This window comes from Oncorhynchus masou, chromosome 6 (assembly GCF_036934945.1).
Source record: "Oncorhynchus masou masou isolate Uvic2021 chromosome 6, UVic_Omas_1.1, whole genome shotgun sequence".
NCBI classification, from domain to species: domain Eukaryota; kingdom Metazoa; phylum Chordata; class Actinopteri; order Salmoniformes; family Salmonidae; genus Oncorhynchus; species Oncorhynchus masou.
Window position 1 is genome coordinate 80,072,869 of NC_088217.1, and position 14,202 is coordinate 80,087,070.

General features: G+C 44.1%; 1 protein-coding gene across 1 annotated transcript; it reads right to left on the reverse strand.

Annotated features, from left to right (window-relative positions):
- Nucleotides 1-433: 433 nt before the first annotated feature.
- urp2 (urotensin II-related peptide) lies at nt 434-2,478 on the reverse strand. Its single transcript, XM_064968022.1, has 4 exons — nt 2,379-2,478; nt 1,239-1,573; nt 589-751; nt 434-465 (listed from the first exon to the last, which is right to left on the reverse strand). The coding sequence occupies exons 1-4, from the start codon at nt 2,476-2,478 to the stop codon at nt 434-436; spliced, it is 630 nt and encodes a 209-aa protein (XP_064824094.1).
- Nucleotides 2,479-14,202: the final 11,724 nt, after the last annotated feature.

The window sequence follows — 14,202 nt, forward strand, 5'->3', positions numbered from 1 at the left end:
TACATCTGCCCTCAACCTCATCTTTAGCAGCCAACTGCACACAGTTTCAATCATTTTGGACATATTGGTCATTCCATAATGAACAACTGAGAGAACGAGAGAGAGAGGGATCTGTAGAAAAATAAACATCTTTATTGTCCTATATTTTTATCATGCTCGGGTCATCTTTATTAGAGATCACACACAGTGTTTTCTCTTCTATAAACGGTTAACAGACTTTCGTGCACATAGGCACAAGTACACACGTCGATGATGGGGCAACCTGATTGGTCAGTACTGTTATTCATGAGCCAATGGAAAGGTCAGTGGTGGCACCAGGCATCCGATGCCTCGCCGCATTGGTTGCCTAGTGCCCGGGTGCAGGGTGGGGGGAATGTTGGTTTGGAGGGTACCGTGGATGTTTATAGGGGTGTTTGTCAGGGTCTGTGGAGGATCAGTTTTGGGAGCAGTACTTCCAGAAACACACTGTTGGAGAGAAAGTGAAGGAGATTAGGAACTTGAGCAGTATCTTCAAATATTAGTAAACATAACAAAACATGAAACCAGTGACAAGGACTTCCTAATTGACTTTTGACCCCTTGCTGTCACCTCTCTTGTTGTTGGGCTTCTTGGGTTGCTGTGGGAGGGACTTCTTGAAGTTTCGGCCACTCAGGCTGTCTATGCCGTCAGTGCTGGCCCGGGATGCAGTGACGCTACCTCCAACATCCACAGGAGGCACTGTGGTGGTTTTCACTCTATCCGCCTCAGCTACCTTCAGTACAGGAATAGAAGAAGTCACACTTTAGTTCCAAGCAGACAGGAGGATCCTTTCAAATGATGTATCACAGGTACAGTATTTAACATTTTATAAAGGAGAAGATTAGGTTCACAACTTAATGTAAGATGGTTCCACACTCTGAAAGTAGTCTACGGGCAAAGACAAACTGTATTCCATGGTTACGTTATCTTCAAACAGCCACGACAAACATCAGGTTGCTTTAGCCAATCGCTAGCTAGCAATCAATGGAGGTGACAGGGGCAAAAGTGCAATGTAAAAAAAAAAAATGTGGCCAAATCACATTTGAAGTAACATTAAACAAAATATTGTGTTGATTTGGCCGTAGAATTTAGAAAAGTTGCACTATTGCCCCTATCACTCCATTAGATGTATTACTTTCTAAAACACATCCTGGTGTGAAAGTAACGATTCTATCCCAAGGCAGGTAGGAATATCATAAACACAAACTGCATTGATTTACCACTTTCTTCTTCTTTCCTGAATTTCTGCCGTTTGCTGACCCTCTGGGCATCATGGTCATCCGTGTGCTCAGAGTGCTGTTGATCGCCCTGCTGAGTTCCTCCAGCGCTGACAGCATCTTCAGGATCTGGGCTCGTCTATCTGGACTGCTCGTCACCGGATCCATCTTCAATCGTCTATCCAGACTGCTGGTGGGTGTGGATGTCTTATCTCGACCAACAGGGATGGTGGTCAACAGTGTGGTCTTCAGTGGTTTAGAAGCGTTGACCGTTGACGGTTCCGTTCTCTCTTGCACAATTGAGTCGCCTCTAGCTGAACCTGTTAGCTTTATGTCTCCTGAAAGACAACATTACAGACACACATGAACATTCTGTGGTCCCAGAGTGATAATCAACGCCTGGCACAATGCCATCCTCGTTCTATAATGCCTCCCATAATGATTCTGGATGATGACACATTGACCTTTCTCCTCTGTGTGCTCCATGGTGGTTCAGGCCAGGGTTGCTATTTGTAGAAAGTGTCCTACAAATAAAATGTGATTGATTGATTCCACCAAACCCCAGAAGCTCAGAGACAGTCTGTTGTGTGATGTAGACAAAGTTCCCAGCCTTTCTCAGCTTTCTGTCTGTCCACGGTCTTCGTCAACGTCACAGCGGTCCCATAGCAACGCCATGGAATCACCCAGTACCAATGTTAGCGAGTGTCGAAGTGGAGAGTGGACACGAGCGGCTTTGAGTGTGTGTGTGTGTATGCTTGCTTGCATTTGGTTGTGTGTGTGTGTACATAGGACAAACTCAAAGGATAATTCAGCATTGTGTGGGCGAGGAAAGTATTCTAGGAAGAGAGGAGTGTGAGCCACAAATTCTTAATCTATACTCCCTGAATACTTTAATTCAGCCATCTTCATCCTTCACCGTGATCTCTCCATCCTTCTCTTCCTTCACCTTCTCCATCCCATCCCTTCACTCTCCCTTCAGCCACTCAATCTCAGCCTTCCTTCCTACTCTCTCCATTCCCTTCCATTCTTTCTGTCCATCATAATTTCCCTCCATGTTCCCTTTATACCTCGACTCTCACCCTTCTTCTATCCTCCCTCAATCCCTTAAGTCTCCATCCCATCCCTCCATCCCTCTCTCCTTACCTCTGTCAGTCAGCAGGGTGGGGGCTGTGTCCACTCCAGCCCACAGAGTCACCAGCACCGTCAGGACTCCCACCAACAGGACCACAGATACTTTCTGCATGACTGCACCTTCTTAACGGAACTTCTGACCGTTTCTGAACCAATTCTGACCACAGCTTCTGGGCTTCAACCACAAGTACCAGTCTGGTTCTAAAGCTCAGGTCTTCGGGTACCAACAAGGTCTCGTTTTAGTCTCAAAGAGCTGAGTTAGCTCTGTCGTCTTCTTTAGCTGCACGTTGAGAGAACATGTATGTCTCCTGGGGGTCAGAGTTCAGCCAATCATTTGGGTGTCTGTTAGTCTTCTTGTCCAAAGTCTGTTTCTTAATTTCTGTCTCCGAAGTCACTAACTTGTTTGTCGTAAATACACTTGTCGTTCAGCACCGATGCGCCTCTGTGAAGAAGGCTTGTCGAGAGTGTGTGTGTGCAGAGGTGCGTGTGCAAATTTTGCTCTTGTCGCTTCTAATGTAGACCTGTCCCATCCTCTCTTTATAAACCCAACGGTTCCTTCAAGATGGGCCAGACCAACACCTCGCTGTTGCCCAATTAGGGGGCTGCTAATTTCTTGTAATCCGCCCGCACCTTCTTAGCGGAGTGATGACATTTGGCGTGTTTGGCGTCAGGCTCGCCATTGTGTGTGTTTGTGAGTGTGTGTGTGTTGTGTGTGTGTGTGTGTGTGTGTGTGTGTGTGTGTGTGTGAGCTCGTCGCTGTATAAGCAGTGATAAGATTCTTCTTAATGTGTTTGCTCAGGGGCCCACAGAGAAAGACTCTCTGACGCAGGAGGGCCAAAAGCCTGTCTCCAACACAAAGTTGGCCAAGACCACGCACACACACACACACACACACAATGAAAACGTTGCAGACACAAAAACACACACACTCTGATAATAATAGACATGAATTGATAACGGCACACACACACTACTTCTTTGCAAAAGCAGAGGTTAGCTTGAATCCGACCAACAGACTGACCCCCATGCACAAATAAATACATATAGCAACAGTCACTCACACACAGCATCACCAAAAACACCCACACACAATCATCAGATGCAGACAGACAGTGTTGTGTGACACACGTCGAAGGGAGATGCAGTCAAAGAGAGTCATGTTCAGTCTATAAAAGAAGGGGTTTTTCTGCCTGTCACTAAGCTCAATCACACGGGAAGATGACGGTCACACTGATTGACCTTCGCTGTGATGTCAGAAAGACGTTTTGAAATGACGGGTGAGGAGAGGAGAGGAGGAGTTGAAAGAGGAGAGGAGAGGAGTAGTTGAGAGAAGAGAGGAGAGGAAAAGGTAGAGAGGAGAGGAGAAAGGGAGAGAGGAGAGGAGAAAGGGAGAGAGGAGAGGAGCAGTTGAAAGACATGGGCATTTTTTGTAAAAAAAAAATTAACCAGGAAGGGCTCATTGAGATTTAAAATCTCTTTTTCAAGAGCATCCTGGCCAAGATAAGCAGCACCAAGTCATTACAAAAATGACAGACAAACAACATGAAAAACTACAAGTAATCTAGTAAAACCATAGAATTCGAGAAAAAAACATAAATACTGAATGTTGTCGAGATGATACTGGTGAGTGTGCTGAGGAGTTTACAGCGCATTCGGAAAGTATTCAGACCCCTTGACCTTTTCCACATTTTGTTATGTTACAGCCTTCTTCTAAAATGGATTAAATTGTTTTATTTCCCTCAATCGACACACAATACCCCATAATGAGAAAGTAAAACTAGTTGTTTATTTACATTTTAGCAGTATTCAGACCCTTTACTCTTTAGCAGTGATTACAGCCTCCAGTCTTGGGTATGACGCTACAAGCTTGGCACACCTGTATTTGGGGAGTTTATCCCGTTCTTCTCTGTTGATCCTCTCAAGCTCTGTCAGGTTGGATGGGGAGCGTCGCTGCACAGCTATTTTCAGGTCTCTCCAGAGATGTTAGATCAGGTTCAAGTCCGGTCTCTGACTGGGCCACTTAAGGACAATCAGAGACTTGTTCTGAAGCCACTCTTGCGTTGTCTTGCGTTGTCTGCTTAGGGTTGTTGTCCTGTTGGAATGTGAACCTTCGCCCGAGTCTGAGGTCCTGAGCACTTTGGAGCAGGTTTTCACCAAGGATCTACTCTGTATTTGCTCCATTCATCTCTCCCTCGATCCTGACTAGTCTCCCAGTCCCTGCCTCTGAAACACATACCCACAGCATGATGCTGCCACCACCATTCTTCACCGTAGGGATGGTGCCAGGTTTCCTCCAGAAGTGACACTTGGCATTCAGGCCAAACAGTTCAATCCTTGTTTTATCAGACCAGAGAATCTTGTTTCTCATGGTCTGAGAGTCTTTAAGTGCCTTTTGGTAAACTCCAACTATTGTAAAGTGGCTGTTCCACTGGATGTCAGAAGGTGAATTCACCAATTTGTAAGTCGCTCTGGATAAGACCGTCTGCTAAATGACTTAATTGTAAATGTAATGTAAATGCAAGTGGGCTGTCATGTGCCTTTTACTGAGGAGTGGCTTCAGTCTGGCCACTCTACCATAAATACCTGATTTGTGGAGTATTCCAGAGATTTTTTTTTCTTCTGGAAGGTTCTCCCATCTCCACAGAGGAACTCTGGAGCTTTTTAAGAGTGACCATCGTGTTCTTCTCCCCCTATTGCTCAGTTTAGCCGGGCGGCCAGCTCTAGGAAGAGTCTCGGTGGTTCCAAACTTCTTCCATGTATGAATGATGGAGGCCACTGTGTTCTTGGGAACCTTCAATGCTGCAGACATTTGTTTGTACCCTTCCCCAGATCTGTCCTTCGACCTCATGACTTGTTTTTTTTCTCTGACATGCACTGTGGGACCTTATATAGACAGGTGCGTGCCTTTCCAAATCATGTCCAATCAATTTAATTTACCACAGGTGGACTCCAATGAAGTTGTAGAAACATCTCAAGGATGATCAATGGAAACAGGATCCACCGGAGCTTTTATCTAAAATAAAAATAAATCAGTTTTTGCCATTTGTCATTATGGGGCATTGACAGTTGTGAAGAGGGCACAACAAAACCTATTCCCCCTCAGAAGACTGAAAATATTTGGCATGGGGCCTCAGATCCTCAAAGGTTTTACAGCTGCACCATCGAGAGCATCCTGACGTGTTGCATCACAGGCTGGTATGGCAACTGCTCAGCCTCCGACCACAAGGCACTACAGAGGGTAGTACGTACGGCCCAGTACATCACCAAGTTTCCTGCCAACCAGGACCTCTATACCAGGTGTCAGAGGAAGGCCCTAAAAATTGTCAAAGACTCCAGCCACCCAAGTCATAGACTGTTCTCTTTGCTACCGCATGGCAAGCGGTACCGGAGCACCAAGTCTAGGTCCAAGAGGCTTTTAAACAGCTTCAACCCCCCAAGCCACAAGACTCCTGAACAGCTAATCAAATGGATACCCAGACTATTTGCATTGCCCCCCCCCCCCTTCTATCCTGCTTCTGCTCTCTGTTATTATCTATGCATAGTCACTTTAATAACTTTACCTACATGTGTACATATTACCTCAATTACCTTGACACGTTGACTCTGTACCGGTACCCCCTGTATATAACCCCACTATTCTTATTTACTACTGCTCTTTAATGATTTGTTATTCTTATGTCTTACTTTTTTAAAGGTATGTTCTTAAAACTGCATTGTTGGTTAAGGGCTAAGTTCTACACCTGTTGTATTCAGTGCATGTGACAAATATGATTTGATTTTGACATTGTATGTCGATTGATGAAGAACATTTATTTAATCCATTTTAGAATAAGGCTGTAACGTAACAAAAATGTATAAAATGTAAATGGGTTTGAATACTTTCCGAATGCACTGTGTGTATGTGTGTGTGTGTGTGTGTGTGTGTGTGTGTGTGTGTGTGTGTGTGTGTGTGCGTGTGTGCACATGTGTGCGTGCGTGCGTGCGTGCATTTGTGTGTGTGTGTGTGTGTGTGTGTGTGTGTGTGTGTGTGTGTGTGTGTGTGTGTGTGTGTGTGTGTGTGTGTGTGTGTGTGTGTGTGTGTGTGTGTGTGTGTGTGATTTGTGGTTTAGACTTGTTGCTGGGAGGAGAACATTCAAACTTAGAGCATCAAGCTATTCACTACTCTCTCTCTCTGTCTGATCGGAGTCTCTCGACCGAGACTGTGTGTGTGTGTGTGTGTGTGTGTGTGTGTGTGTGTGTGTGTGTGTGTGTGTGTGTGTGTGTGTGTGTGTGTGTGTGTGTGTGTGTGTGTGTGTGTGTGTGTGTGTGTGTGTGTGTGTGTGTGTGTGTGTGTGTGAGGTGAGTGAGGGACAGTGTGTTCCTTTCCTATCCATTCATCATTCCTGATGGTCCTAAAAATCCAGACTGTCTGTCTCTCTTTGTCTGTGTGTCTCTCATTCTATCTCTGTCCGTCTCTACGTCCGTCCGTCTGTGTGTCTTTCTTTCTCTCTCTTTCTCCTTATGTCTGCCTGTGTTCGTGGCTTTCTGTCCCTCTCTGGCTCAGCCTCTGTATTTGTCAGTCTGGGTCAGAGCCTCTGCTAAAGGAATCAAATGTCAAATCTAATCTGTCTCTGGTTGGTCGTCAGAGGCAGTTCTAATTACTAATGACTAATCTACCATGAATAATGCGTTAGCTCAACATTTCCCCACCTCTCTCTCACTCTGAAGCCTATTTCACCAGAAGACCAATGATTATTTAAATGCTGATGATATTCAATGGCAAATTGTTCTGTCACCATTATGCACTTATCGTTTAATTATATTTCAATGACCATATGAATCAGAGGCGCAACTTTCACTGGGGATGTCCCCCCTACATTCAGAAATGTCATTTTTGCCCCCCACAGTTTTTCATTTGGAATGAGATACAAACGAGGCAACAGTGTGCTTGAGGACCATGCGGGTGCCTCCGAGCGGTTGGGTAGGCTGTTTGGAGTGTTTATCCTTGTTATGCTTTACCTTACAGGGGCGCAGCTTTAGTTTTAGAAGTGGGGGTGGGGGCACCCCACTTCTAAAACTAAAGCTGCGCCCCTGTAAGGTAAAGCATAACAAGGGACTTTTATAGTGGGATCTCTCTCTCTGCTGTTACACCCCGTGGACACTGAGAGGCAGTGTTGCTCCTCCATAGGACAACAGCAGGTGCTTCCACTGTAGGGGCCTCCATCTCCAGCCCTGGAGAGCAACTGGGTGTAGGGTTGTGTTAGCTTCTGAAGATAATGCCTAGGGCTTTAGCTCAGCAGGCCTATAAAAAAGAAAGATACAGATTCATACTCTGTTTTAAGCCCCCAAATAGGGACATTTGGTTTCAAGGTGAGCATAGCTGACAACATTTCTGCCATTGTTTTTGCTCACTTACTTCGTCAAGCTTCACTTTTAGGTGGTACAGAGATCTGTGTACAGCCTCTCTTTCTGCATTAGTGATGAATCTAACACGTTCTAAAGTGATATGAGAGGAATGATTCCAACAGGAAAATAGAGAAATAGTGAAACTAAGGGAAAACGAGGGGATGAAGTGAATGACTGAGAGGAAGAGGAGAGGACCCGAGGGAACGAGGTGAGAGGGGAACTAGGGGGTTATAAAGGAGTGTAAGGGAAGAGACAGGATGGACAGATGAGGAGGGGGAGGTAGGGAAGGTCAGGGCTGAGAAGGAGAGGAGAGAAAAAGAAAAGAGCGATTTGTTTTCAGTGAAACTTGAGCGTTCTCCCCCACTTAGCAGCGCCGCAGCCCTACAGCGGAATCTATTACCATGTGTCAGGATGAAACCAGAGACTGAGAAACACAATAAGGGCAAGACCTGAATGTTTGTGTGCGTGTGTGTGTGTGTGTGTGTGTGTGTACACACGTGTGCTGTGTGTGTGTTGGCTATGCGCTGTGATTGAATGGAAATTCCTCTATGATCATGTGTGTGTGACTTCTTGATTGTGTGTGTGTGTGTGTGTGTGTACTGTATGTTAATAGTGTGTGTGATAGAATCAGCTGTTCATACTGCAGGGATAAAAGCTTTTAGACTGATGGAAAGTGATGGAATGGAAAGCAAAGCAGTTTGGGACGATTTAGTCTGAGAGTGATGTGTGTATCATTATCTGAGCTTGTGTGTGTGTGTGTGTGTGTGTGTGTGTGTGTGTGTGTGTGTGTGTGTGTGTGTGTGTGTGTGTGTGTGTGTGTGTGTGTGTGTGTGTGTGTGTGTGTGTGTGTGTGTGTGTGTGGGTGTGTGTGTGTGTGTGTGTGTGTGTGTGTGTGTGTGTGTGTGTGTGTGTGTTCGCATGTGTGTGTTTGCGTGTGTGTGTGTGTGTGTGTGTGTGTGTGTGTGTGTGTGTGTGTGTGTGTGTGTGTGTGTGTGTGTGTGTGTGTGTGTGTGTGTGTGTGTGTGTGTGTGTTCTGAGGGCAGTTCAGTTGTCACTCTACACCCAGCGGACGCTGTGGCTCACCAGAGGCCAGTGTGGTTCAGAGGGGTTTGGAAACCTCTAACCACAGCGTGTGTGTGTGTCTGTGTGCGTGTGTCTGTGCCTTAGTGTCCAGTGTGGTTTGAATCACAGCCGCAGGCCACCGGCATTCTCTGTCACGGTGTAGGATGGAGCCAACCGACCAGAACACCGGCCTGCCTGCCTGCTCCCCTTGCCTTCAGACAGCCACTGATATAGCTACACAATTTGGGAAACTAGCTTCTAGATACCAGACTCCATGATAATGGAGGAAACTATCAAGAAATGACATAAGGAAAATGAGAGCATGTGAAAAGAGGTAGGACAGAGAAAATGTAAAAGATTGAAAGATAGGAGAAGAGATAGAGATGAGTGGAGAGAGAAAAGTTGAGAAGCGGAGAAGAGAGGAGAGATAAGAGGACAGATCGAGGCGAGAAGAGAAGAGATATAGAGAGAGGAGAGATGAAGAGAGGATGGATGACAGACAGACAGACAGACAGACAGACAGACAGACAGACAGACAGACAGACAGACAGACAGACAGACAGACAGACAGACAGATAGATAGGGCAAGAGAGAGCAGGGGTCACGATCAGATGAGCTCCTGCATTTTTCAGCATTTTCTTTAAATAATATAGATTTAGAATTAGATAAACTTGGATTTTTTTTATCAGGAACATATACAGGATGCTACCCTCTACAACATAACCCTCACTTCAAATCAAAACTCGGAATTACGGAATCACCTGGAAGGTTCCCAAATACCAAGGATTATTATTCTATACAGCTGTCGTGTCTTTGGCTATGCCGGATTAAGTGATATGACATGCTATTCTATAAAATAATTTCTCTGTAATTAATATTACCTGATTGAGCTAATCATGTAAATGTAATTAACTAGAGAGTAAGGGCATCACGAATGAATATTTATAGAGCTGTTATCTTCCCGAATAAACTCTTAAAGACCTAGTAATATTTTACATCAATAGCAGTCAATATTAATCGTCATCTTAATTCAGTCTCATCTGAAAGTTGTAAATTCTTGGTTATCTTCACGAACCCTGGCAAACAAGTGAAATCAGCAATGCAAAATTGGGTTTAATTATTTATTTACTAAATACCTAACTAATCACACAGAATTACACATACACATAATTAATCATAACTTGATTACAAATTACGTCATAAAGGAAAACGTTCCCTAGCGGGCGGAACAGATATGAAAGCTTGTTACACAAAAGAAAAGGGGCTGGGTTTGAGTGAAAGAGCGGGAAGACTGAGTAACAAAGGAAGAAGCTGTGCTATCGTAAATACAGTATCTTATGCATTCTAAATTACCGCCCATTTGGAAAAGGAAAATGCAATAAATATTTACTCTGAGCTGTGCTTCAGTAGGTTGGTGGTAGATGGAAGACCGTGTTGCCAAACCGATTCCTTTGTCATTTGAAGAATGTCTCTGTTGGTCAATTGGGTACGTTGTAGTAATGTTGTAGTGTGATAGATGGGATACTCTGTCTGTTCCTTCCTAACCCTCGTTTGCAGCTGCTGTTGCTAACTCAACGGCTAGGAGGTATCACTTCTGTAGTGAATAAGAGTTCAAAGTTCATACCATTCGCAACCAAAGCTCACGCTGATGTTGGCTTCGTTCTGTAGTTATTATCTGAACCATTCTGACATCGGACCATCGTCCTCACATCCTCGGAACAGGAGGTTATATTGTCGTCAAGCCTTTATATAGGAAGGGAGGGCATGTTTGAAAATGTTATAACCCATGACTCTTCACAGGGGCGGGCCACTGATTGAGCAGAGCCCTAACCTTATGAAAACCCAATTCTCACATGTTAGAAGCTAAAATCACATTTCATCCCATCACAAATAATTTCATATTCAAACATTTAAATTGAACAACAATTCCATGTGAATCCGATAACTCTGATGTGTAGACTTTCCACTGTAGAGTTTATGTCATCTTATCATTGATGAGAATGTCTCAGATGACAACCGAACTGACATCACATTCATTAAGTACCATCGCATATGTTCAATTGGTTGGATTATCAGAATATAGTTCATTTCCCCCACCTTCTGATGTTCCCAGAATCTCTATGTTAACCAAGGGGTTTGCAAATGTAACATCAGTATGGTAGAGAGAGGAAAAAGGGGTGAAGAGGTATATATAAACCTACCTCCAGGCCAATGTCATGACACAGCAAATTCTCTAGAAAACAACAGAAACCTGAAAACACCACCCAACCTGGAACTGAGTGAGGAATGTTTAGTCTAAAACAATATTTTATTTCCAAAAGCCAAGAAGAAAAATACGCAACATTACATTATGAAGACTGAATGCTAACATAATTCTATCAAACTTGATACAGCTTCAACTAGCACTGACGTGTCAAGTGAGAGGTGTCAAAGCACATTAGCCCAACAATGGCAGGAGAGTCAAACAGTCTACTCCAACCAAATGGAGAGGCCTTAGAAGCTCCCTCCCGCTGTTCAGAGGTAATTAACATGCAGTACCTGTGCATGTAAAGAATGATAAGGCAAGAAAAGATTACAAAATGAAGCTCCTATTGGAAAATCAAGAGACGCTTTTTGCTGACTATTACAAAAATGGGAACATCAGCAACCTTATCTTCCACACAAACCATCCCCTGGCATGGCACAGTGCTATATTAGCACACTACCCCTTTGTTAATAGAGGGGGGGTTAAAGAGGGTGGAAACTCAGGATACTTGACAATGAGGACTCTGAGTCAGATAATATAAATCTCTATAAGTCTGGAACAGTAATGGTACAGGGTAACCCCAAACAGTTTCAGCTGGACTTTTACCTAATTAAAGAATTAGCCCAGCAGGAGAAGCTCTCCCTTGAGAAAGATACCCCCACCCCGAGCGGGTCAGACCAGACCTCTTCATTATATAACCCCACAGACGAGCAACCCCCAGCGGAAAGTCAACCTCCCAGAACAGAGTACTACCCTCTCATTCAAATGAAGGATAAATTCATCCAGCTGGAGGTAAGGCAGGTGGACCTGGAACAGCAGGTGATTACACTTCAGTTAGCACAGACCCAGTCCAGCACAGCAACACCCCCCTAACCAGACCCGGAGTGCTGGAGGTGGAGAGAGACATATCTGCACTGGACAGTGGTGAGACAACTTCAACAGGAGAAAGATCAGGAGCAGGAGAAGAACAGAGTACTAGAGGAGAGGATCAGACTGCTGGAGGAGAGGTTGAGGGGATGGCGTGTGACAGAGAACAACCCACGAGAGAGGTAGCCACCCCCACAGAGAAGCCAGCAGAACAGCCCACCTCAGCACCCAACAAAGTCTCGACACCACAGCAGAACAGTCCACGCCACCCTGATAGCCCTTCTGACAACCCCCCCCACACCCACTGAGGACAAACACAAGACACAGATTGTACTCCTTATGAACTCAAATGGGAAATATATAGAAGAAAAATAACTTTTTCCCAAACACAGTGTGTCTAAACTCTGGTGTCCAAACATTTGACCTCTCAGCTTCCCTAACACTAAACAAACAACAACACAAATAATTATCTATCCAAAATGGAGATGTATGGGTAAACCACTTCTCCAATCTTTTTGGCTCTATAACAACGAATAAAGAGCAAAAACATATACATGATCAAATACAAAATCAGCTATTAAAGACTCCCAGAACACACTGGATTCTCCAATTACCTTGAATGAGCTACAAGACAAAATAAAAACCCTCCAACCCAAAAAGGCCTGTGGTGTTGATGTTATCCTCAATGAAATTATAAAATATACAGACAACAAATTCCAATTGGCTATACTAAAACTCTTCAACATCATCCTTAGCTCTGGCATCTTCCCCAATATTTGGAACCAAGGACTGATCACCCCAATCCACAAAAGTGGAGACAAATTTCACCCCAATAACTACCGTGGGATATGCGTCAACAGTAACCTTGGGAAAATCCTCTGCATTATCATTAACAGCAGACCCGTACATGTCCTCAATGAAAACAATATACTGAGCAAATGTCAAATTGGCTTTTTACCAAATTATCGTACTACAGACCATGTATTCACCCTGCACACCCTAATTGACAACAAAACAAAACAAAACAAAGGCAAAGTCTTCTCATGCTTTGTTGATTTCAAAAAAGCCTTCGACTCAATTTGGCATGAGGGTCTGCTATACAAATTGATGGAAAGTGGTGTTGGGGCTAAAACATACATTATAAAATCCATGTACACAAACAACAAGTGTGCGGTTAAAATGGGCAAAAAACACACATTTCTTCACACAGGGCCGTGGGGTGAAACAGGGATGCAGCTTAAGCCCCACCCTTTTTAACATACAGTGCCTTGCGAAAGTATTCGGACCCCTTGAACTTTGCGACCTTTTGCCACATTTCAGGCTTCAAACATAAAGATATAAAACTGTATTTTTTTTTGAAGAATCAACAACAAGTGGGACACAATCATGAAGTGGAACGACATTTATGGGATATTTCAAACTTTTTTAACAAATCAAAAACTGAAAAATTGGGCGTGCAAAATTTATCAGCCCCCTTAAGTTAATACTTTGTAGCACCACCTTTTGCTGCGATTACAGCTGTAAGTCGCTTGGGGTATGTCTCTATCAGTTTTGCACATCGAGAGACTGAAATTTTTTCCCATTCCTCCTTGCAAAACAGCTCGTGCTCAGTGAGGTTGGATGGAGAGCATTTGTGAACAGCAGTTTTCAGTTCTTTCCACAGATTCTCAATTGGATTCAGGTCTGGACTTTGACTTGGCCATTCTAACACCTGGATATGTTTATTTTTGAACCATTCCATTGTAGATTTTGCTTTATGTTTTGGATCATTGTCTTGTTGGAAGACAAATCTCCGTCCCAGTCTCAGGTCTTTTGCAGACTCCATCAGGTTTTCTTCCAGAATGGTCCTGTATTTGGCTCCATCCATCTTCCCATCAATTTTAACCATCTTCCCTGTCCCTGCTGAATAAAAACAGGCCCAAACCATAATGCTGCGACCACCATGTTTGACAGTGGGTATGGTGTGTTCAGGGTGATGAGCTGTGTTGCTTTTACGCCAAACATAACGTTTTGCATTGTGGCCTAAAAGTTCAATTTTGGTTTCATCTGACCAGAGCACCTTCTTCCACATGTTTGGTGTGTCTCCCAGGTGGCTTGTGGCAAACTTTAAACAACACTTTTTATGGATATCTTTAAGAAATGGCTTTCTTCTTGCCACTCTTCCATAAAGGCCAGATTTGTGCAATATATGACTGATTGTTGTCCTATGGACAGAGTCTCCCACCTCAGCTGTAGATCTCTGCAGTTCATCCAGAGTGATCATGGGCCTCTTGGCTG

Bases quoted from the DNA above. Each gene is read 5' to 3' on its own strand.
- urp2 (XM_064968022.1), bottom strand. From the start codon at position 2,478: ATGCAGAAAGTATCTGTGGTCCTGTTGGTGGGAGTCCTGACGGTGCTG. The intron at 1,574-2,378 runs GTAAGGAGAGAG...GTTGTCTTTCAG, and splicing joins CACCCTGCTGACTGACAGAG to GAGACATAAAGCTAACAGGT. The intron at 752-1,238 runs GTAAATCAATGC...CCTGTACTGAAG, and splicing joins CAGGAAAGAAGAAGAAAGTG to GTAGCTGAGGCGGATAGAGT.